At 40.6% G+C, this 26,212-nt stretch overlaps 1 protein-coding gene across 1 annotated transcript in view; it reads right to left on the bottom strand.

Annotated features, from left to right (window-relative positions):
* The window catches only part of KCNU1 (potassium calcium-activated channel subfamily U member 1), a gene marked incomplete at its 5' end in the record, with an annotated part of 122,004 nt that overhangs the window by 53,125 nt on the left and 42,667 nt on the right, over positions 1–26,212 (bottom strand). The window contains 6 exon segments of the mRNA XM_079779372.1: positions 3,652–3,727; positions 18,476–18,553; positions 21,081–21,178; positions 21,317–21,406; positions 25,392–25,460; positions 25,835–25,947. Coding sequence (XP_079635498.1) covers positions 3,652–3,727; positions 18,476–18,553; positions 21,081–21,178; positions 21,317–21,406; positions 25,392–25,460; positions 25,835–25,947 — 524 coding nt within the window.

Raw genomic sequence — 26,212 nt, 5'->3', positions numbered from 1 at the left:
AGAAGGAGAAAGAGCCTGAGGCCACTCCACAGATCTGCAGGTAGAGATGACAAAACGTTGCTCACTCAGAAGTTATTTTATTCCTCCTCCCTTCAAGAATGAAAAAAGATCCTAGGTGGGAAAGGTAGACTTTGAAAGACCCTCTGGAGGGAGGCGTCTAATCAGGATTTTTAGAGATAATCTGCTTGTGTGGATTATGAAAACATATTTCTCCAGCATATTTCTTAGTCCCAAATATCCCTTAAGATTAAGAGTCATCTGACATAGGCCTTTGACTTTGAAAAACAGATGAATATAAAGTCACCCAGGATGGTTTCTACATGTTTTACACTTTAATATGTTCACCCTTTTCTCCTAAAAATTAGCTGTTAAAAAACAAAACAGAACCCATACAGAGAAGTTAGAGCCTTACGTGTCTGGGTTCATTGATTTCTACACACACACACACACACACACACACACACACACACACACACACACCTCACAGCTTATTCCTGGGTGAACTTAAGGGATGCAGATGAAATCAATTAGTTTGGGTGGTGAGTGGGTGCTGAGAACTATTTCTGGAAGGCTGAGCTCACAGGCCAAACAGATACTTGAACTGGCCCTACAAATCCTTCCCAGGTGTCTTTTCCCTCCAAGCCATCTCTAAGTCTCTTAAAACTGATTTCTGAGGCTGATCCACAAAAAGGGATTCTCAAAGGAATAAAACAGAATTCAAGGGAGAAAAAAGGAAAACACATTACCCATGGTTCTGACAGCTAAATACTTACGCTGAGGGCAAAAGATGAAACCAGGGATCTTTAGAAAGGTCCCACAGTATTCAGATTTACCCCGCAACAGAGCAAAAGCCAGGCACCAGACTTGGCTGACTGTCAAATCTCACAGAATATTTCAGCGGAAGCAAATCTAACTAATCAGTACAAAAATGTTTTCCATGCAATATTATTTTAAGAGCTAGGGATATTAATGTGTTCTTTACTTGTAATAAAATGTGAATATAAAAATATTAATCATAATGACAACATGAGTAAATAAATAAAAACTGTGAACATTTTTATGTTGGAAGACCATTCACATTGCTCTCAATAACTGAGCCATACCAATGGATTAAGATACTACTTTGAATCAAAGTCTAAGTTTGCCACTCTCCATTTCAGACTCATGTAGATCTTCCTATAAATATGTATATGTTTAATGCATGTATGTAAAAGGGTGTGTAAAGTATAAATGTATAAAGTGAATCACATACATACATATTTATGTATACATACTAGAGGCCTGGGGCAGGAATTCCTGCACATTGAAAAGAAATTAATTAGCAGAAATATTTTAGAGGCCGGGGAGGGACCACAGGAGGTTGGCTCCAGGGATTGTCTGGCTGTCTTGCCCCCTCCCAATCTGCCAGCAGCAAGCTAATCAACCAGTTGGAGTGTCTGCCCCCTGGTGGCCAGTGCATATCATAGCGACTGGTCGAATGGTTGAAGGAATGGTCGGGCACTTAAACATATTAGGCTTTTATTATATAGGATATGCACAGGTGTATGTGATTTACTTTATTAATTCTTGCATCGAAACACAAGAATTTTCCTCCAAAGACTAATTTATCCACAATATATGCATTAGCAATTCTAAAAAATATGTATTAAAAATTTCTTCCATTATCTAAACTGAACATTTTAGGAGAAGTTTGAGACTGAAAATGATAGCTTCTCTTATAAAAATTTCTTTATGTTTTTTTTTTAAACTAGTTTTTCCCCATTGGTTCCTTAAATGTAGATGTGATATAATAATCCCCACATTTTATTATGAAGAAACTAGAAAGCAGAGGGGCAGCAAACTGTCTGAGTTACAGTTGGAACTGGGATTAGAGTCCCAGCCTGTGGAAGAGGGCTGGAGCCTCACCTGCCACAAAGGCCCTGCAGCAGAGAAAGCCCAGCCCAGCACACAGATACCAGTGTCCCCTGGCCCAGGCAGGGCAAGTGGTGTCACCTGTGACATCTGACCTCTACTCCCAGTCTGACCCTGGGAGTAGAGGAAACTCCATGTTTAAAAAAAATAAAAATGGGTTGTTTCTCATCTTTACATAAAGGTTCTCCATGGAATTGGATATAATAACCTACTTGTTTAGAGTGTAAAATAGAATAATGTTAAAATATTTAATATCCGTGTGTTTTAAGGAATATGGCCATTGCTTAAGGGGAGGCAGGCTTGTAAATAAAGAAGAACGGTGAGGACTCGGCTTTTCCCTGGGCTTGGAGGAGAGCAAAACCAGTCTCCAGCGAGCCAGGTTATTTAGTTTACTTTTTAGCACTATCTGCAGCAATATTTCAGAGTAAAATAAGTAAAATATCTGTTCCTTTTCATTTGGCAGCAGCAAAGATCTCAGGGAAAAATAAATACATAAGAAATATGGAATCCCCACGGTGTAATCCCAGGGTATGGAAACGCACTTCTCTTAAATGCCTCCCTCTGGCATAATTGACTTTTCATGTGCATTTTAATAATGATATTTCAGCAGGTTGCAAGAGAATTTTTTTTCTTCTGTTGTTGTTGTTGATGTAAATTATGGTTTGGAAAAAAAAGTGTTATAAATCTAATTGCATTTTCACTTATATTAACAAGTCAGCACAATCTCCCAGCATGTTTACTAAGCAATTCCAATATTTACAGCTGACCTAATTGGTTGTGGGGTAGAGGCACTGAGCAATGTTTTATTGTCCTGATAGCTGTGTATGTGCTGAAGACAGCTGCTAAGGTGTAAAGCTACCCAGTGCCCCTGAAGCTTTGCCTGCCTGTGTTTGCCTTTTTCAGCCAGCTGTAGAACAGGATAGGATGGAGGGAGGGAAAAGGAATGGAGTTCTGGTGTAAAGAGGAGAGGGGTTTGTTAAAGGTGCCTTTTCCTACTTCTGTTTTTGCAAAAAAGATTTTCCCAAATATTTGGGGACTGTTACAGACTCAAAAGCTAACTTGTTCTTGGCAAGTTTGAAGGAAAAGTTATAGATGATTGCATGAAAGCCAATAATACACGGAGTAAACATCCCTGATATTTGATGCTGAGTTCAGGACAATTGTGGTCCTGTTCGTGACTTTCACTATCAAAGCCAGAGTGGTCTTTAGGAGCCAAGCATGGGTCTAACACAGGCTAGAAATTCTCATATTCTCGGGGGCTAATAAAATGAAATCATTTCTACCTGGAAAAGACCATACTGTTTCATCAGGGACAGGAGCTGGATCTACCTCTAACATTACTAAAGATGAGTTCTGCTGCAGCCTTGCCACCCCTCATATTTAAACTAAAATTACACTTATCTCTATGTCCTCTCTCTCTCCTACCCACACTGTTGGTTTAACACCACAAATGTAGAATGCTCATAAAATACTAGCAGAAAGCTACTTTGAGGTGAGTCTCCAGATCATGGGTTTGATTGCTTTGTAGACAATCCTGTCTTCTGTGTCATGATAATGTCTGGCATTTATTGAGAGCTTACACTCTGCTAGGAACTTGGCCAAGAGTCTCACACTTAATCTTCTTGCCGGCCCTGTGAGATTGGTACCTCTGTTTTTTATAGATGAGAAACCTGAGCCATAGAACAATAAGGGAATTGCTCATGATCACATAGTGTGGATGTCAAAGAGCTGAGATCTGACCTTGACAGCCCACTTCTGGGGCCCATGCTATAGTCATAGGACCGGGTGGCCTCCTCCTTGACCACTCTTGTGTAACCTAAAAATAAACATGCCATAACATGCACTAGGCTTTGGGGTGTGTACCCATGAGGTCTTAACTGGATATCACCTAAAATCATACCTCCCTTTCTGGTTGATGCCTGAAATCTCCCAGTTAGGGCTCTATTCTTAGCTGCAGTCCTGGTTCCCTGATAAAAAGAAAAGCTGAGTGGAAGTGCTAATATTGCAAACTTCTGTTTTTGCCAATGACAATTCAAATAGATGTTGACGGGGGCAGTAAGTAGCTAGGAATTGTGAGTCCCTGAGATGGGTGATGATAGGGTGTCAAACAGAGGGCAAAAAATGAGAATGAAAAATCTGTGGCAATTGCATAATTCACATATTTTTCCTAGAAACTATGTAAGTCATGTCCTTATTCCTTGAACAGAGTTTTACTTAAAAAGCAGTGACTAAGCTTCACATGATTTTTCACCTTGTCTTGTCGAGTTGGTCTTTTATATATGACCCCAAACCGACAAGGTCGCACCCCTGCCTTTTAGGAGATTATATATAAGAAGGATAACATGTAAAAACATAGTATTTAATGCAAATAAATATCCACACTCAGTAAATGATCGGTTGTCACACTGTGATTTTTATGCCCATGTTACGAAGACTGCTTCCTCATCTTACTATCCAGCTAAATCAATGGAAATTTCCATAACCGCAAGTCCTAGGAGAATTTGACTTCATTTTTCTTCAGACCTGTCCACACAATCACAAAGAGGTTTTAAAAGGCCTTTGTCTCTCCTTTAGTTCAGCCTCCTAAGCTGGTCAAACAGACAGGGTAAGGGTGATGAGAGTAATGGAGGGATATGTTGAATTTTCTATGGTATTCTTCAGACACTTTTATGAAGCCTGAAGCTCTCTTTGTCTTCTATTTTCAAGTAGTAATAATAAGATATTGTTTTTAAATATAAAATATAACTTACTCAATACATACTTGATAAATTATTCCCACATATATGGTATTTTGCTAGAGTTGTGGCACATTGTTTCTCAGAAATCCAATTATTGCCTAGATAGGAACAAGACAGGAACTAGAAAAGAGGCATTTGGGGAGTCTAAAACCGTGGTTCCCAACCTGTTTTTGGCCATGCCCCACCTGATGCCACCCTGTGACCTATAATTCTTATTATTCAAAAAGTGAACTATTTACTTGGAGGAAGTCTAAAAAGCCATAAACTTGGTCTCAACAAGCTTCCAAAGAACTGGATGCCATGAAAGAGAAAAATAAAAGAGCAAAAGGACAGTTACAATACTGAGGAAGAAATCACTAAGAAATTGTTAAAAAAATAATAATATGAAGTGATATGAAAAAAATAGCAAATAAAGTTTCAAAACACATATAAAGTACTGAAATACATAAATATGTCACAATATATATTCATATACTATATCTGAGGCCTCTAGAACCATAAGAAATGCAAAAAATTTACTGTTAATAACTCATTCTCAAATTGCCCCCCCTTAAATATCAAATTGCCACCCTGTGGGGCATGTGCCCCACACTGGGAACCACTGGTCTAAAGGAAAATACCTACTCATTCTTTCAAAATTCTTTATTCTTCTACAACCCCTGCCACCCTAACCTGTCTTTGGAACTCAGGCTGGTTGCGCTTAAAAATATCATTTTTGTATGTGTAAGTCTATCTCTATCCTTACCCTCATACCTATTACTGCAACTGTTTATGAATACATAGTGTCTAATTGTTTTCTTTGAAATTTGTAGTGAAACTTGATAAAATGCTTATTAAACTTCATACCAATGGCATGCTTTTGATTTCCCAGTTATGGACTATATTTTACTCAAATAGAAAAGTGTATGCTTGCTGAGAGGGAAAGTAATTTAAAAGCATGATATAAAAGAAGGGGGAAAAAGTGCCTGCTCAGATCTCATAAGATCAGTTTCTGTAGAAAGCTCAGACAGATGTTCGTGAATAGGGAAGGACCATGTGCAGTAATTTCTTTGCAATATTCTGCCCCAGGGAAAGACCCTGGAAACTGGTCCTCAGTAAGAGTTCAGACATCACAGAAGCTAAAAGATGAGGTTTCTCTTGCTGGGATCATCCGGGGCATAGTGCTCAATAAAGTGTGCAAAACTGGGAGTAAAAATGGAAGAAGGGTCCTGTTTCATTTCCTAAGAGAACTGTGTGTGTGTGTGTGTGTGTGTGTGTGTGTGTGTGTGTGTGGTGGAGCGGGGCATAGTGCCTAAAAGTGAGAGGTCACAAGAACAAATGTCTCAGGAGTCCTGCCTGGGCATAAATTACAAAGCATTGGGAGTGGGTGTCCCAGAAGAGAAACCACTTCTGCCAGTTGGATGGATTTCTCCATGCCCTTAGTGTCAGGACACTTCTTGTACTAACATGCTTCTGGCCTGAGAGAGGATATCCTGGCAGTCCTTCTGAGTGGACTGTAATTTTCTCAGAAAGTGAAATCTTCCATGGGATCAGTTGGGCTGGAAGGCACTGAGAAATATCCAAGGAAGAAGCTGGAATTGCCATAGAAAAGGAATGTTCTGGAGGGAAAATGGCAAGCTCTAGGCAGCCTTGGAGGTGGCAAAGTGAATGAACCAGAATGAGGCACTGCATTATAGATCTTCACAAAAAACCTATTGTTATGCTCCATGTAGCTGATGGCCTATGAGTGGTGAGTAGAAGAGAGTGAAATTTTGGAAGAACTTAAACTTCAAACCCTCTCCCTCTGAATGTGAAAAAAATATTGGTTTCAAAGCATCTATACTAATAATAGAGGAATATGCAAACTGGTCGGAACACCCTCATGCAACAACCGAACAGCAGGCTGTGTGGGGCAACCAGGCCAGCAGACAGGGCAGTGAGGGGTGACCAAACAACCAAACAGCAGGCTGCGTGGGGCAACCAGGCCAGCAGGGGGGTCAGTGAGCGGCGACCAAATGACCGAACAGCAGGCTGCATGGGGCAACCAGGCCAGCGGGGGGGGTGGGGGGGGTAGTGAGGTGCGACCAGGCCGGTGGGGGGGGGGGAGTTGGGGGCGACTAGGCAGGTGGGGGAGGAAGTTAGGGGTGACCAGGCTGGTGGGGAGGGGCAGTTAGGGGCAATCAGGCAGGCAGGCAGTTTGGGACTAGGCTGAGGGACACCCCGCCCCATGCACGAATTTTGTGCACCGGGCCTCTAGTGGAAATATAAGAGCCAATGAAATGTTGGCAGAGGGGAATGGGGGAACAGAATGACATCAACATGAACCATTTTTCACTTGCTCAATTTGTGTTAGGCGCTACATAAAAACTTTATCTGTTTTATTTCATTCAACCCTCACAATATTTCAATTGCTTAGGTTCTAATATTATTTCTATTTTGCAGATGAAGAAACTGAAGGTTAAGAGCTAAGGAGAATTGCCCAACTGGTGTGGCTCAGTGGTTGAGCATCGACTTATGAACCAGGAGGTCACAGTTTGATTCTCCATCATGGCACATGTCTGGATTGCAGGCTTGATCCCTGGTAATCGGTGTGCAGGAGGCAGCCAATCAGTGAGTCTCTCATCATTAATGTTTCTATCTTTCCCTCTCCCTTCCTCTCTGGACTAAATAAAAATATAATTTTGTAAAAAGCAAAAAAAGAGAGAAAAGAACCCTAAAGAGAATGGTCATCTAGGGCTTATGCCTGCTATGGTGACAATCCTCATGACTGATGTTTGTGGGCCACTTTACCTTTAAAGAGCTATGACTGGCTTGGACATCAGAAAAGAGAGAAAAATAAATAACATCCATGGTCTCTGGTATTTCTGAACGAATATGAAGAGCATAGAGAAGCTGATATTATAAATATGACCTTGGCTATAAGTTTCACAAAGACACAGTGGGAAGGGAAGTTACGTGGGAAAGTGTGTTCAGATTTCAATATAGTCTATTGGAGTTGAATTAAGCAGACCCAGAGGGAGAAATGCGAGGGAAGGGCTGATATACTCAAAGAAGACAAACCTTTCTCTTAGAAATGGTTTCCTTTCCTGGCCCAGATCTAACATAGGCTGCTTGGAAATGTCTGCCTGTCCTTGTTTCACTGGTTAAATATCTGTCAATATCTACTTGAATTTATAAACACCCACTATTAAAAATACTGAATGACTTGATGTGGATATTGTGTTATTGGTCAGTCATACCGTGACTTAAATTAGTTGTATCTAATTCTTTTCTTTTTAATATCCAATTAAAATCTGTTTTACTAAAGAAGTGAATTTTGATAAAGAAGAGGCAGAGAATAATAAATAATTGTGAAAAGATAAAATAGATTTTATAATATATTTAAGAACCCCCTCAGCTCACCCAAAGTAGGGTGACCAGAATAAAGAAATTGGAAGCAAAGGGGCTCTAGGAATGGTTGAGATGCATTTTTGTTTATCATAAAATGTTTCAAGGTCTGCCCTGGCCAGTGTGACTTAGTTGCTTCGGTGTATCGTCCTGTACACCGAAGGGTCACAGGTTCCATTCCTGCTCAGGGCACATACTCAGGTTGCAGGTTTATCCCTGGTCAGGGAGCATCCAGGAAGCAACCGAACAATGTTTCTCTCTCTCTCTCTCTCTCTGTCTCTCTCTCTCTCTCTCTCTCTCCCTTTCTCTCTCTCTCTCTCTCTCTTACTGTAAACTCAATAAAAAAAATGTTTGGCATAAATCTAATTTTATCACCCTGAAAAGGAAGAGGAAATATTCATCTTCTCTCATATTACATAACCCATTGATTTAAAGACACAGAACTCAGGTGAATAGACCTAGTGTTTATTTATTCAACAAATATATATTCAACTATCATCTATTAAATAGAATTTGTGTGCTAGTCTAAGAACCTAACTGTTATTTATAACGTTGCTTATTCTGTGGGAAAGGAGAGACACCAGGCATGTAATGAAATGTTGGACTGTAACTGTTGTAGAAGTTAGAGCTGTCTGTATGGCTTCAAGTACTAAGAATAGAAAATTACAGTTTCTGAACTGACCAGAAAACCCACTGGTGGCCTGAAGATAACAACTCTAAAAGCATTAGGCCCATTGTCAGCAAAACTATAAATAATATTATGTTGATTTTGGTATGTGAATGTAATACTATTAAGAAATCCAAAAAAATGGATCACAAGTAGCACAGATCGTGTATTTGACACCCGCCCCCTACCCGAATAATGCCTACTTGTCTCTATTAAGCTATCAAGGCCATTTTATCACTCATTGTTGTTACCCATTACTTATGTTTGCCAATTTTCTGGCTAGAGTTACCTTTACCCTTTAAAAAATAAAAATGCAAAACAAAAGAAAAAGCCACCCTATTTGCCTGGCTGGTGTTGCTCAATAGTTGAGTATAGACGTATGAACCAGGAAGTCAAAGTTTGATTCCTTATCAGGGCACATGCCTAGGTTGCAGGCTAGATCCCCAGTAGGACAGGAGGCAGCCAATGTATGATTCTCTTTCCTCTCTGAAATCAATAAAAATCTATATATATATAAAAGCTTAAGCAACTGAACAACCAGTCGATCGGTTGCTATGATGCACGCTGACCACCAGGGGCAGACGCTCAATGCAGGAGCTTCCCCCGGGTGGTCAGTGCGCTCCCACAGTGGGAGCACTGCTCAGTGAGCTTACTGAGCAGCAGGGCCAGGATGAGCTAAGCAGTGCGGGCTCCTACACCCCTCCAGTGTCGGCAGTCCGACATCCCCCAAGGGGTCCCAGGTTGCGAGAGGGTGCAGGGCAGGATGAGGGACCCCACTGGTGCACGAATCTGTGCACCAGGCCTCTAGTGTACATATATTTAAAAAGCCACTCTATTCTATAGTACAAAGTGGGGGCAGCACCTGCCATTGATCTCATTAACAATGTATTTAAATCAGCTAAGTTAATCAACTCCACTGATGAAGTATCACAGAAATTCACTCACAAATGGTACTTATCTAAGGGTACACCACTGTCTAATCAGCAGTATGGCCCTGATTAGTGTTTTTGTTTGTGTGCTTTTTAAGTTTTTTTTTTTTGTTTGTTTGTTTTTTTATTTTAGAGAGAGGAAGGGAGAGGGAGAGAGAGAAACATCAATTGGCTGCCTCCTATATGCTCCCTACTGGGGATCGAGCTCACATCCCAGGCATGTGTCCTAACCTAACCAGTAATTGAACCGTACATGGGAGGATACTCAACCATCTGAGCCACACCAGCCAGGGTGATTCATGTTTTTTCTTAAGTCTCTAGTAAATGTGAACCTATCTTGCTTTTAAATTAAGAGGTTTAAGCAAATTAAGCATCATCATAAAGATTATCTGGATGGGTTACTTTCACTATCTCCTACCTTATTTATGGGTTTTTAAAGCACATTGAAGGATCATCCAGCCAGATATAAGGCTGATAGGCCCAGTCTGTGGATAGATTAGGCTGTGTGGATCAATTCTCCTTGTAGATACCTGCTTTAGATTATTTTTTTTATTTGTCACAGACAATGGGGGAATTAAAGACAATGGAAAAAATAACAATAAATTAAATTATTTTGTTTTTATAGCTGTCTTAAAGGATAGTGGGAAAAGTCAGTGAACCTGAATGACTAAAATTACATTTAAGGATTTTCTCTGGCTTTTATTATCCATGAATTGCCAATCCTCTATCATCACAAAAGATATACAAAGAGTAAATAAAAGTATAAACATGGTTGGAACAGATTGTCTTTACACTATCCAAACAATTTTCCAATTGAACTTTGTAACAACTTTGCATTAACATAGACATAATGTTCACACACACACACACACACACACTCACACACACACACAATATCAATAGTAAATAATGTATTCTTAAGGATTTTTAGATGTTATTTCTCACAGCACTCTACTTCTTACTTTTCTTTTCTTTTTTTTAAAAAAATATATTTTATTGATTTTTTTACAGAGAGGAAGGTAGAGGGATAGAGAGCTAGAAACATCGATGAGAGAGAAACATCGATCAGCTGCCTCCTGCACACCCCCCACTGGGGATGTGCCCACAACCAAGGTACATGCCCTTGACCAGAATCGAACCTGGGACCCTTCAGTCCGCAGGCCAACACTCTATCCACTGAGCCAAACCAGTCAGGACTACTTCTTACTTTTCATCAGATCAACTGGTACATGGAGGGTTCCATGTTTGCCCTGTGCCTCGCCCATGTCATATCCTTCGAGGAGTTGAGATTCCCACTCTCATCTACCTTCCCAAACCCCATCTCCCATAAGAAACTTTTTGGAACAATCTATAACCTCTTCCTCTTTGACCTTCTGCTAGAATCATAAATACGGCACTTGAAATGCTGTCTTATCTGGCCTCTGGTTGACTTTATATGAATTTGTCTTGTTTACCCACTAGATTGCCTTGGAGTTTAAACGTGATTTCTATATCTACAAACACATCAAGCACAATGCCGACCTAGCACATAGAGACATTCAATAAATATCTATTTACCCACCATTTTATTTTTTAATAAATCTTTATTGTTCAGATTATTACAGTTTTTCCCCTTCTCCCCCCGCCCATAACTCCCCTCCACCTGGTACCCACCCCACCCCCTCTCCTTACCCCCCCACTGTCCTCATCCATAGGTGTACAATTTTTGTCCAGTCTCTTCCCTCACTCCCACACCCGCTTCCCCCTCAGAATTGTCAGTCCACTCCCTTTCTATGCCCCCGATTCTATTATATTCACCAGTTTATTCTGTTCATCAGATTTTTTATTCACTTGATTTTTAGATTCACTTGTTGATAGATATGTATTTGTTGTACCAACCATTTTAAAAGAAAATAGAAAGATCTGCAAGTCCCCTTGTTAGTCTGTAGCTGTCATTAAGAGTGAGGCAAAGTATAAATTCACAAAATTCCACAGGGCCTATCCTCTAAACAGTTCTTAATCCTTTCTCACAGATTATCTCAGTCATAAAATCCTAGCATAAAAGGCAAAGAAAGGTAGAAACTAAAATTCCTAGGACTTTGATATTCCTCCTAGTGCAGACATGAAGTGGTGGCACCTTTGGTGGCTCAGACATTTAACACCTGCTTCCCCTGTAGAATAGGTACAGTAAAACCTCTGTTAAATCGACCCACCAATCTGGGATCCTTAGTTAAACAAAAGGATGAGTTTTCTTATATTATAAGAAAGAGGTGAATTATAGCAAAAACAAGATCAGGGATTTATCTCAAAATCCACATATTTGGAAGGTTCTGCACGTATTACATATTCAATCCAATTTTGTACACATTCTTAGATATAATAATTGATAATTGCAATAATAAGTAATATTAAATGAGCACTTACCTCAGCCAAGAGTCAAGAAAAGTGCTTTAAATACCTAATCTCATTACAAAAAATCCTATAGAGAATTATACTTATTTAAGATATCAAAACTGAAGCACCTAGATGTTAAGCAACTTGTCCAAGATCATAGAGCTTAGAGCCAGCATTTGAACTTACCTTATATAATGCCAGAGCATAATGACTATGCTCTGCTTATAATACAGTATTTAATGGAATACAATCACATTTTTCAAGCATTAAATATTTTCTTGGTATCAGATAGCTACTAAACTATAATGTTGTGAACATATGATAGTTATTCATAATAAAGTTTATAGTAATATTATTTTTAGATCAACCCTCTATTTAAAATCTCTAGACATATAACCCTCCCCCTCCAAACCTGCATTCTAGTTAATCAAGGTTTTAATGTATTAAAGAGCTGTAGGAAAAGGGGGGTGAGGGCAGAATTTACTGACCCTATTTTGCAGATTCTGAAACAAAGACAATTTCATCATCAATTTGTTGGAAAGGGGGGATATAGTAATACTAAAAAAAGCCATTTGGAAATAGTTGAAATGCCATCCCAACCCACACTCTAGAGTGCTTGAAAGGTAATCTGAAAGAAACTGCATACATAACCTTTGGTTATCATATAAGTTATCTCAGGACTATTGGGGGAGGTATATTTACTTAGTTTAATGATATTGGGAGAAGTAGGGATGAATTCATGTTGGTGAGAAACAATTCCATTGGTCAGTATAGAAGCTGATAAAGCAAATATTCTGGTTTCAGTCGAATTTTTATTGCCCCGGGATTCTCAGAAAGCCAGAGGGGACCATAGTTCTTTGAGGCTCTTACCCTTCGGCACAGCTCAAGATGCTATTCGTACTTGATTCTTCCCTTGAAACAAAACCACGTATTGTTGTCGAATGGGATTCCCTCATGCTGGTGGTCTTTGGCATTATTTTTGCCCCTGCAATAGCATAGCAATCTTAGTGAGTTGGAATAATATCTGTTCATAAGATATTTTGGAACTTAACTAATGGCTGAGATATTTCTAAGCCCTTAACCAGGGAGTAGCTGGGGTCCTTAGCTACACACTAGTTCTAAGAGGGTCAATTATAGAAGACTCTGTAATTTCCTTCTGTAGAATTGAGAGTGGGTGGAAAATGATTGTGAGGATTCAATACCATATTGTATGTTTAAAATAAGTACCTATTGAGTTGCTGCTGTATTTTTCTAATCCATCACTCCTCCCATCTTACCCAAAAATATTGCATCCAGGGAGCCTTCTTGCTACAGATGAGGTGTAGAGCCACTATAGGACTCTAAGAAAAAAAACACATGATACAATCCCCTTCTCCCTTCTGCAGATGGTGCTCAGATTGCAATTCATTCTACTAGGACATTGCCACCTTTTAGTTTATTTTCCTTCATGGCTTCTTTATTATTAATTCTTAGAACATTTGTAAAGTTCAAAATCTGTAAATAATACAAAAGCAAGTACTTTCTTTATCTGCAGATGGGGATAATACTAGGGTTTCAGAGGGTGATCGTGAGGATACATGCAAGAATATTTGCAATTTAATAATAAAATGAGCAACATGAAGCTGCACTGAGGTGGGAAAAGCTGACACATGAGTCATTACTTCGCATGCACATGTTGATACGCAATCACGCCATTCTTATTTCAAAACCCACATTCGACCTAGGAATCCTTTCAACACACTAGGATAGGAAACCTTTATTGGTCACTTAGCACTCGGTATTATGATAAAAAATAACATTGTAACGAGTGCTTTGGAAGTTAAATGCTTCTCTTTCACTCTTAAGGACCCTGCATTATCTGCTTCCCTGAACCTGTCAGAGATGGGAAGATCGTCTGAGAAGAAGTTATCCGAGTGAGGACAAAGTCAAAGAGTAGTCATCATTGCTACTCCTCTTCCCCCACCCACATGAGTAGAGAAGAAAGAGCTGGCCTTTTCTTCTTGTGTCAATTTAAGAATCATCTTGGTACCAATACTACTCAGAATGGGGAGTTCATGTGGAACAAGGCTTTAAACCCACATAGCACCAGGTTTTGGATAACTGCAGACAGAAAAAGCCACAAGAAAATCTTGGTATCCCTCTTCTTTTGTGGTGATGCTTTCTGAACTATTGTAATCTATGGAAAATATCAATCGAGTCAAAACACACTTCTGGAAGAAGAGAGACATCCTTTGTTTAGGTGATTTGTCAGCTTAAATAATCAGTAATTGCATCACACAGGTGTGCTGGGAGCCAGGCTTGGCATAAGATTGCTCCCTACCTATAATCCTCAGAAGCCTCCACTTACGTATGGAGGCTTGATGGGGGCTTTCAGGTTGACTGATGTTTCCTTATTTCGTGGTTACCTTTTGCCCTCGGGGAACGGCCCGGGGAGGGAACATCTGAAGAAAAGTCTGAGTGAGAACTAGTGTGTTACCAACTGTCAGTCTTTAAAGGCCAGCGGCTTAGTACTCGGATAGAAGCTGAGCTGTGGAATGTAAAAAGCAACATGCTCAAACTGGCTTAGGAACAATGGAACTTTCGGGAAGTCTCTGCCTTCTCAAAGCCTAACTCTCCAGCCAACAACATTTGCCAGGTCCTAAAAAAAGAGTGTGAAATTTTTGCAAAAGCTTTGAATCTCTCCCTGTGCCGTGCTTAATAAAATATCTTCTGAAAACACATTATGATCTGTATAATGTTGGAAGCTTTCATATTTATTGAAGCACGTGCATGTCTGTGGGGATCGGAAAGAACAGCCTGCATGAGGACTGGAGAAGTCTCTGGCTGTGTGTAGGCAGACTGGAGGTAAAAGGTGAAATGCTTCCTCCCAACTCTGAATTCTATGATCCAAATGACCTTCAAAAAAAGTCTAAAAGTGTTCTTTCCACCAGGGTGCAGATAGGGCAGTTAAGAACGAGCAACACTCTACTGTTGCCCTTGCCCCCAGCTTCTATGGTGCTTCAAATGCTTTAGAAAAAAGCAAAGAATAAAATAAAAATAGGAAGACAAAGTCATCTCTCTCAAGTCATTCTAAAACAGTTTAATCATTTTATTTATTTATATATATATTTTTAAAATATATATTTTTATTGATTTCAGAGAGGAAGGGAGAGGGAGAGAGAGAGAAACATCAAAGATAAGAGAGAGTCATCAATCGGCTACCTCCTGCACGAGCCACACTGGCGAATAAGCCTGCAACCCAAGCATGTGCCCTGACCAGGAATTGAGCCGTGACCTCCTGGTTCATAGGTTAATACTCAACCACTGAACCACACCGGCTGGGCTTATTTGTTTATATATTATCTATCTATAGTTTACAGTGTGCAAATAATTATTTTTTCATGTTTTAGGCAAGAAAAAAATAGAATGGATATTGCCTAGCTAGACTGATAATGTCTTGTCATGGCTTACTATGACTTCCCTATGTATATTCTAAAACATGTTTCTGAATAAAGCAGTAGACATTAAAAAAAGACATGGCAGCTAATACCTGCGAATGACTGGAAAAAATGAAAGTCCTATATGTGGCCAATGGTGTAATTATCTCTCTCTTCCTCAAGGAGCGATTTCCTTGAAAGCTATGTGCAAGCATTTTCTTTTCCTGGCATACATGATAAGACCACATTTTAAGACATGCCTCATGCATGATTTCCATGTAGATAGCAATAATTCTACTTCTTTCTACCTCCCTCCAAAAATCTTATCAGGTGTTCAAATGAGTGAAAATAATTACTGTATTATTTGGATAATTCCAAATCTTCTCCAATTTACTAAATAGCTAATTTATTGCAATTGTTTACAAACTTTTATATTTACCAATCATTGTGACACACCTAAAAAGTGATATTATGTATTCTGGATAAGAACCACTGCTCTTAAGGGCTGCAGAGTCAGCAGGACAACAGATCAAGCCAATGTCTTTGTCTTGCAAATGTAAGGATACTGTTTGGATCACCTATTCAAACCATTTCTAACTCTTTTCATACCCTCTTTTCAATTCAATTTTCATAATTCCCCTCTCTTTTAGGCGTGACTCCATTACAAAAATTAGCATTCTAAAGCAGTTCTCAGGAGGTGGGGATCAGGGGTATTTGTCCACAACTTTCCTGAGGTCCATTTTCACATTGTCCACTCCATCCACTCCATCACATAGGATGATTTTTATGTGATCATCCTTGCCCTGGTTGAGGACCACTTCTCTAAAACCATAGGCATTAGAAATTTCAATGGTGAAATAGCAGGCAGTGAACTCTATAGTTGGCACTGGGAAAGTTCCTGCCCAATGACTTATCTAATTTACACAGAAAAGCAAAAAGACAATTATTCCTCCTGCTCTAAAGCCTAGCTCTATTGATCTTCATGCTCTGCCCAGCCACCATCGCCCCCCCCCCCCCAAAAAAAAAATCAAGGAATGGATTAAAATAAGTATAATCTATTAGAACTTTTCTGGCAATTTTTATTTCATCTGTATTTCATTGATTAGAAAAAAATAATGATTCGTTTTATGTTCCCTTAGGTAATATGATAATTAACTTATGTGTAGTGTTTACCATTTGCCAGACACTGGTCTTAATGTTTTGTATATGAATACTAGAAGCCCAGTGCACAAAATTCGTGCATGGCGGGGGGTTGTCCCTCAGCCCAGCCTGTACCCTCTCCAATCTGGGACTCCTGGAGGGATGTCCGACTGCCCGTTTAGACCCGATCCCACCAGGATCGGGCCTAAACGGGCAGTCAGACATCCCTCTCACAATCCAGGACTGCTGGCTCCCAACTGCTTGCCTGCCTGCCTTCCTGATTGCCCCTAATCGCTTCTGCCTGCCAGCCTGATCACCCCCTAACCACTCCACTGCCAGCCTGGTTGATGCTTAACTGCTCCCCTGCCAGCCTGTTTGCCCCCAACTTCCCTCCTCTGCCGGCCTGGTCACCCCTAACTGCCCTCTCCTGCAGGGTTGATCACCTCCAACTGCCCTCGCTTGCAAGCCTGGTCCCTCTCAACTGCCCTCCCTTGCAGGCCGGGTGCCTCCCAACTGCCCTCCCCTGCTGGCCATCTTGTAGTGGCCATCTTGTGTCCACATGGGGGCAGGATCTTTGACCACATGGGGCAGCTATATTGTGTGTTGCAGTGATGATCAATGTGTATATTACTCTTTTATTAGATAAGATAGAGGCCTGGTGCACAGGTGGGGGCCAGCTGGTTTGCCCTGAAGGGTGTCCCGGATCAGGGTGGGGTTCCCTTGGGGCATGGGGCGGCCTGAGCGAGGAGCCTGTGGTGGTTTGCAGGCTGGCCACGCCCCCTGGCAACCCAAGCAGAGGCCCTGGTATCTGGGATTTATTTTCCTTCTACAATTGAAACTTTGTAGCCTGGAGCAGAGCCAAGCCTGCTGCTCCCTCCGGGGCGGCAGCCATTTCTGTGGCAGTTAATTCACCTTGAATATACTCAATTTGTATACCTTTATATATGAATATTCTCATTTAACCCTCTGAGATGTGTAATATTATCATCAACATTTTACATAAACAAGAAGCATAGGGAGAACATAAATAATTTGCCCTAAGTCATACAGCTAAAAAGTAAGTGACCAATGCTGAATTCATCTTCTAACCATGGCAGTCTGTTGCCTCTAAAACTTTAGATTGGGCACTTAAGTGAGAACCTCTGGTGTGGTTCTAGTTTAGAAAAAGGAAAGTAATCAACAATAGAGTAATTATGAACCAGAGAATATCACAGCGATTTTCAACCTTTTTTTTTTTTTAATCTCATGGCACACACAAACTAATTACCAAAATTATGTGGCACACCAAAAAATATATTATATTTTCCCATCATCTGATGAAATAAAAAATAGGTCCAATTTTGAAGCATTCACACTGGAAAGCTATTGTGTTGGTTGTTGTCATGTTTTTAGTTGACAATCTAAGGGGAAAGAGGTCAGTGCCCCTAACTAAATATTGGGTATTGCATGTTTTTAAAGTCCTTGAAGCACACAGGTTGAAAATTGCTGGAATATCAGAATGGAAAAGGGCCATAGAGATGATGAGAAGTTTCCAGTTTGGAAATGATGACACCAAGACTCCAAAAGGTAACATGTTTGTCTTAAACCACCATTAAGGAGTGGCCAGAATTCAAGTCTTCTGCTTCTCATTCGGTATAGTAGAAAGAAGAAACTGGTGAGACCAAGCAAACTTAATTAACTCAATAACGTGTCTATTCCCTTAATTGAAGGGAATAGACCGGGGATAGATACCCTTTATCTGGCTCTGAAATGTGAAATACTCAACCTAGAATTTGTACTAATCCAAAGTCAGTAAATTATTTATTTTGGCATCATTTTATGAAAGTTAATTCTCTGGGAGAACTTCCAGATATTATCATGACTTTTAAGTCTATAAGGCCAAGCAGTCAGCTTCTATATTGATGTACTCTTTGGCACATTTGGGCTAAAACTAACTCTTCAGATTCAAATTCATGCTCCAATCACCAGACCAGCGAGCATTCCCATGGTACTCTGCTGCCATCATCTGGCAAACTGAAGTTAAGAACCGAAAATCTTAATAACAGATTAATAGAGTACTGAATCAGGGGGATAGGCTTGGAAGGAGTTGTGACTGAGGATTAGTATGGAACGGGAAGAAGAAATGATTATATTATGAAGAGAATAAAAAAAGTCCTGAGCTTAAACATTAGATTGTAAATTGAAAGTCTTACTAATTTATTCTTTTGATACTATAAAATGCATGTCATAGACCTGGGTAAAAATCGGCATATATGCAAAATGAATGCAGGGCCTTCCTCTTTAAACAAAAATATTTCCATATTTATACTAGAGAAACTTCCTGCTTTTAAATATTTATAGTAAAACAACATTTAAAAGTCAGTTAAATAAAGGGGTGCTTATGCATTTTTAGAAAACATTTTTGTTTTGCAAAATGATTGATAATAGTGCAAGTATATGAGTGTGGATAATTTATTTGCAAAAGTTTTATTTTTACACCACATTCATAGGGATATATCTACTGCACAAAACCATGCTACATTTTCATATAGTATAAAGACTAGTGCCGAGACTGGTTTGGCTCAGTGGATAGAGCGTCGGCCTGCGGACTCAAGGGTCCCAGGTTCGATTCCGGTCAAGGGCATGTACCTTGGTTGTGGGCACATCCCCAGTAGGGGTGTGCAAGAGGCAGCTGATCGATGTTTCTCTCTCATCGATGTTTCTAACTCTCTATCCCTCTCTCTTCCTCTCTGTAAAAAATCAATAAAATATATTTAAAAAAAAAAAAAAAAGACTAGTGGCCCGGTGTAAAAAATTTGTGCACATTAAAAGGGAATTAATTAGAGGAAATACTTTAATATTGCTATTTGCTCTTTCTCTATAATAGAAGTGTCAGAGATGAAAGAAAATTAGTAAAATGTACATGAAAATCTTTCTCCTGTCAGAGTATGGGGCACACTGTGGAACCCAGAGTCAAGTCCCCGCCCACGCGCACAAGCCTCGAAGTCGCATGAGACCCAGACCCGGCCGGACCCACCCACATTGGGTGAGATCCAGATCCGGCAGGCCCCAGCCCCATCAAGCCCCGCTGGGCGGGGGGGGGGGGGGGGGGTGCACCCTCCGGTCCCCCGTCCTGGTGCCAAGCAGGGGGCGCAGCCTAAGGTCCCCTGGCCCAGTGCCAGGAGGAGGGTGTAGTCTCAAGTCCCCCCATCAAGCCCCGCGGATGGGGGGTGCAGCCTCAGGGCCCCCGTCAAGCCCTGCCAGGTGGGGGGTGCAGCCTCAGGGCCCCCATCAAGTCCCGCTGGGTGGGGGGGCAGAGCCTCAGTTCCCCTGGCCTGGCACTGGGGCAGGAGGTGCGGCCTGAGGTCCCCCATCAAGCCCCACTGGGCAGGGGGACACGGCCTGAGTCCCCTGGCCTGGGTCGGGGCAGGGGGTGTGCCTTGAGGTCCCCTGTCAAGCCCCACCAGGCAGGGGGCATGGCCTGAGGTAACCATCAAGCCCCGCTGGGCGGGGGACACAGCCTGAGGTCCCCTGTCAAGTCCTGCCGGGTGGGGGGTGCCCAGCCTCAGGTCCCTGTGTCGGCCCAGCACCATGCAGCTTCAGGTCCCTACTGATTGCTCGTTATGGCTCGTTATGGGAACCCTGCCTCCACTGTGGATGCAGCCATCTTGTGATGGTGTGAGGGTCAATTTGCATATTACCTCTTTATTATATAGGATATGTACATTGAGAGGATACTTTTGACACATTTTTCTCCTTCTTATTCACACCTTCTTTAGTGAGACATTTCTCCTATTTAGTCGAGCCTTATGTATTGCCTTAAAAAATCTGTACTGTCATAGAATTAAAAAAGAATCTATGGCCCTAGCCAGCTTGGCTCAGTGGATAGAGCGTTGGCCTGCAGACTGAAAGGTCCCGGGTTTGATTCTGGTCAAGGGCACATGCCCATGTTGTAGGCTTGATCTCCAGTGTGGGGCATGCAGGAGGCAGCTGATCAATGAGTCTCTCTCATCATTGATGTTTTTATCTTTCTCTTCTTCTCCCTTCCTCTCTGAAATCAATAAAAAATATACTTAAAAAAAAGAATCAATGTTTAATTTTTGAATCCAAAATAGGGTGTTAAAGGCCATTTAATGAACAATATTCTTCAGACTGAAACATTTCAGGAAATTATATAGGAATATATATATATATCCCAAACTGTCTTAGAGTCTCCAGGGGAAATTGAAAGATTCAGAGAACATGGAGGCAGGGATGAGACGGAGATTTTAATGTGGCATCTAGAATGGCAGCCTGAGAAGCTCCTTGGACCTGCTCCTCAGGGAATCTCTGGTAGAACTCATTTGCCTGGCCTGTGAACGAGATGGACTAGATAACTAGTAAGGCTGCTTTCAGCCATAAAGGATGATTCTCAGATCTTGTATGCCCAGTAGGGAAATGTCTGCTATTTCTTGGCCAAGTTCAAAGGGGCATTGGCCTTTAAGGGATGGGACCTATCCTCTTTCCTTGGCCACACCCCCAGAAGCTGTGCTAAGGACAGCCAGGGGTAAAGTGCAGTTACCTGAGAAGTGTCGATGGTTCTTGCTTTTGCAGCTACATCTTCCAATTAGCTCAGGAGAATGCACATCACTGTGACAGGTGGCACAGTAAAAGAAGGCTCTGGACAATGAAAGCAAATCAAGAATGACTTATGTGAGACTTAACACTAAGGAAGCATGGTGCTGACTCAGTCTGCCTGCCATTAACTTGCATGTGCGTTAGGATGTTCTCCCCATAAAGTAATAAAAAAAAAATTACCTTTTCACATCCTTTGCAGATTCAGCAATAAAGAACCCTAATGTGTTCCTTTGCAACTTGACCTGTGCAGACGGATTTAGTATCAGACCACTAGAGACAAGAAATAAAAATAAGGCATTTTTCCCCGCCAATATTTGGTGTATCATTTTGTTATTACCAATGGATTCTCTAAGTTGCAGAGTTACTAGGACTCATCCCCTTTTACTGCTAAACATGGTAGAAAATGTAAATTTGGTATAGTTAATACTCTGATTACTGCTAAATATGCTGAGGGAAGGGAGGTCACAACACAACTGCTGAGCAGTGTACACAACTGAGCAAAGGGTAAGTTCTTCCTTGGACTATGTCTTGAATCTGAGATGGTCAAACAAACTCAGATGTATGAAGCCTTGATGACTTAGGCTATCCACTGACATCTAGGCCAAAGCCACACAGTTGCTAGACTTACTAGTGGTGTTCATTCTTAGGCTATTTGATCTTTACAATTAAATTATGTCTATTAATCAGTTGGGTTCAAAAGTTCCTTTTATTTACCTACCCATTTTCTGAACCTGTGTATTTCTTCAGTCCACAGGCCAACGCTCTAACCACTGAGCCAAACCAGGTAGGGAAAACCTGTATATTTCTTTCAACTTCATTTTGGTCTCCCGATTGCAAGGTTTTTGAGAGTAGGAACCACATGAATTGTTTCTATTTCTACATTACTTGAATATTTTGATTTTCCATTTTCTTATGGTTTGTATGTTTAAAAATGCTGCCTTATAAATTTCACCCATGATACTCCTTGATGCAGTACTCTATTATGACTGTTTGAGTTCCTCATGTTTCTCCCTATGTTTGTCAGATTTCCTGTTTTTTTCAGACCTCCAGTATGAAGAGGCCTTATAACCCTATAACTCCCCACACTTCATTTGTGCATGATGAAAGTATTCCTTTCCTTCTCCAAAGCACACTCTTTTATATTCACATTGGAAAGAGGTTAAGTCTTAATTCTGGAAAAGCTTATTCTGCTGTTAGGGTAAGTATTAGAGCCTCACAAAAAATAAAAGGGCTCATACAACAAAAGCTCTTCAGCCCAATACCAAGAGTAGAAAGATGCTGAGGAGCTATGCACAGGTAGATTATTACCTGAGACATTGGCTGACAGTTTCTGAGTATTTACCAACTGATGTTAATGAATGAAATGATTGCTTTAACTTTCAAAGAGAAAGAACATGGATTTGTGCCCCTCACCCCAAATATCACTGGCTACTTTTCAGTAGCTCTCAAGTATACTTAGTTGATTCTTCATATCTCCTTTTTTGTTTGTTTTTATTTAGAGAGAGTGGAAAGGAGGGGGGGAGACACAGAGAGAGAAGCATCAATGTGAGAGAGACACATCAATTGGTTGCCTCCTGCACATGCCCCAACTAGGGCCAGGGATCGAGCCTGCAACCAAGGTACCTGACCTTTATGGGAATTGAACCTGGGAACCTTCAGTTCATAGGCCGATGCTCTATCCACTGAGCCAAACTGGCTAAGGTTTTAAAGGGATGTCTTCTGAACTCTTATTAAGTTTTTAGTTATGAAGATAATGTCATGATTAATATTTGAAAGAAGAGGTGAACTTTTGAAGATTTTTCTGAACTGGCATTATTGCTTAATTCTTCTCCTCATTAATCATGGCCAGTTGTTTTATTAGAGAATGTTTGCTACTGGAACGATCTCAGAATATTATCTAACTGGGTCAGGTCCAACTTTATCTCTTAGCAGGTGACAAATTGTTCTCTAAGACAAGTCTTATGATTATCCAGGGGTTTTGCAAGATGTAGAGTATATTCAAGTGTATCAATTAGAAGAAAAAAGAAAAGGTGAAAAAAGAGATCTTCCACGAGTGTTTCAATATACAGTACTCGTCTAAAGCCCAGCCTTTGAGACGCCCATTTTTCTTCCACTTTTTATGACTATGGTGGATGCAGTACAGCTTGGTGATCAGAAGCACAGCCCCCAGAGCCAGATTGGGTTCAGATTATGGCTCGGCCACTGGAGAGCAATGTGAGCTTGGGGAAATTAGTTACCCTTTCTGGGCCTCGGCTCTCTCCTCTGTAAGATGGAATTAATAATTGTGCACACCTCACAGCATTGTTGTGAGAATTCAAGAGCTAATGTAAGTAAAGTGCCTAGAGCATCAGTGGTCATGAACTAGCAATCATTTAGGAGATTGCTATTATCAATATCTTTGCCAAATCAGGACTTTGATTCACCTTTTTGGTGAAAAATCAAAGTTAAGACTATGTAGAGCAGGTTCCTCTTTCATTGTGTATACTAGATAGGAAATAGCTCCAGGAACTCTCAAATATATGTAGAAATTAGTTGCTTATAGATATTCATGTTTCTGGTCTGTGATGTCCTAATAGTCATTCTAATAATATTTATTAGAAATCTAGGATTTCAGGATTGAAAAGGATCTTAAAAGCATTTGGTCTAGTCCTGACTGGTTTGGCTCAGTGGATAGAGGGTTGGCCTGTGGACTGAAGGGCCCTGAGTTCGATTCTGGTAAAGGGCATGTACCTTGGTTGCGGGTACATCCCCAGTAGGAGGCGTGCAGGAGGCAGCTGATCAATGTTTCTCTTTCACTGATGTTTCTAGCTCAATATCTCTCTCCCTTCCTCTCTGTAAAAAATCAATAACATATAGTAAAAAAAAAAGCATTTGGTCTAGTAGTATCCAAATGCCAGTGAATAAACTGACTATGTCATGAAGACTTACAAAATTCTCAGGCCCCAACCTTAGAGATTTTGATTCTGTAAAGTTCAGAAGCTGGGTTTTAGAATCTATAGTCTTTAAAACTTTGTAAATAATTCTGATGTGTAGCCCAGGTTGTTGAAGGCCAAAAAGATGTTTAAACTTGATCAAGTTGGGGGCCAGTCTGAAATCCAAGCTGCCTGGTGTCGGTTTAGATCTTGTGATTTTTCCAGGATTACTAAATAAAATGTAGCCAGCCAGATAATACTACTTGTTAAATCTGCTTAATGACTTGCTTTGTACTGTACCCACTGATTTCTTTTGCCCAGACTCCTTCTGCATGCTCTCTACTTGCACAGAACTGTTGTTCTTTCCAGCCTTTCACATAAAATCATTCCTTTGTAGCCCAGGTGCTACCACTCAGAATTACTGAATTTTGTCTGTTTCCCTGTAATTTCATGGTTCCTGGTAATGTTGGTTTTAGGCTTGGAAGGGGTCTTAGGTGTTAACATGAGTTCCTCATTTTACACATGATGAACTCTCTGCCAAGGTCACTGGGCTAGCAAATAATAATCAGGATTAGAATCTAGTGTGTTGATTCTAATTTAAGTTAGTTTTGCACAGAAATCATACATCAGCCAATGTCTTTCTTGTCTCCCATCTATTTAAGCCCCCATTTTTAATTTCATCATCTTTCCTCGCTATGTCATTGTAGCTGATTCTCTTTCTATTTGTCCTAAATTTTATTTTTTTCTGACATGATAACTTATTTTACTTCTAACATTATCCAATAAGGGTTCTCAGGCAATGCTGGTAACATTATCTCTTTCCTTCATCTCCCCTATTAACAGCAGACTTTTTCTAGTAGGCCAAATTCACATTTTGCCATATTTTACAGGATTGTTTTTAATACCAGAGTTTGTGAGAACATTTTTATCATAAATAATTCTATTGTTATGGTATGGCTTCATGGTCAAGATTTGCAAGATCTGGTAATATACGAACAGGAACAGATGTGAGAGGGTGACCCCTCCTGAAGAGAACTGGGGCAGGGTCTTAGCAGCAAAGGCAAAGCACCTGTCCACCCTTTAGGGCAAGCATGTCAAACTTGTGGCCTGTGGGACACTTGCCTCATTTATTTGGCCCGTGTTAACCTTTGAGTTTGACATGCTTGCTAGGGTAACCATGCTAACCACAATCACTAGAAATATACTAAATTCACCACAGCAGCCTGGGCTGCTTTCTACAAATATCAAAAAGTTTAGTTATGGCTGTATATTTGGAAAAGTCTTCATCGTAAAGATTCTACTAAAAAAAAACAAACTGAAGAGATTTGAAGCCTCATTGCTACCAGTACCCGGAAGGCGAGGATTTGTGTTCGATGGCTATCAGCATGAGGTGCAGCTTCACAAAGCAGAGCCTGCGAAGGAAGACAGAGCATCATGAGGAGAGGGAAGACAGGAGGCCACTACTTCACAGTACTATGACTAACACTTAGTGCTCTGTCCCTGTGGGGACACTAGCACTTCAGCAGAGGAAGGGCCTCCCAAATATGGAATTCCCACTTGCAAGTGGATCCATCCTGAACTAGCTCATAGTCAGCATGCCAACTGAGACAGAGATATAATTGTCCCACAACTTCTAAGTTGCAGCGACTCAGACTTATTCTGATCTCATATTCTTATATTTTCAGTGCTTGTCATGGAGCCTGGCCTACAGAAATGCCACCAATGAACATTGTTGAAAGAATGTTATTGTGTGTAAAAAATGAGGAAAGTGTTTCTTTTAACTTACAGGGAAACTTCAGGAAAAGTCATTCCAGCTAAGTCATCAGAAAGACGTTGAGTCAGGATTTTGTTCTTCAAGCTACTTAAAAAGATTTTTTGCCAGGGCTGTTTAGGACAAACCTGTAATATACAATCATGCCACATGAAGCACTTGACATGGAAGATGGGATGCTATAATTCAAGTTGTATATTTTGCTAAGCAGTAAAGCAGCACCCACTGCACTTAGGTGATAGGAAGGAGATTTGTCCTAGTGCTTAACTGGAGAAATGTCAAAGAACTAAAACTCTAACATGCACCTCAACTATTTTCACTAAAGAGTTCAGAATGAAGTGGTAGCATCATGACTTGTTTTCTCCCCAGATGACACCCAATACTCCTTGCTGG

Source organism: Cnephaeus nilssonii (genome assembly GCF_951640355.1).
Source record: "Cnephaeus nilssonii genome assembly, chromosome: 8".
Taxonomy (NCBI): Eukaryota; Metazoa; Chordata; class Mammalia; order Chiroptera; family Vespertilionidae; genus Cnephaeus; species Cnephaeus nilssonii.
Note: the sequence above shows the minus strand (reverse complement) of the source record. Positions and strands in the feature narration are given on the sequence as shown.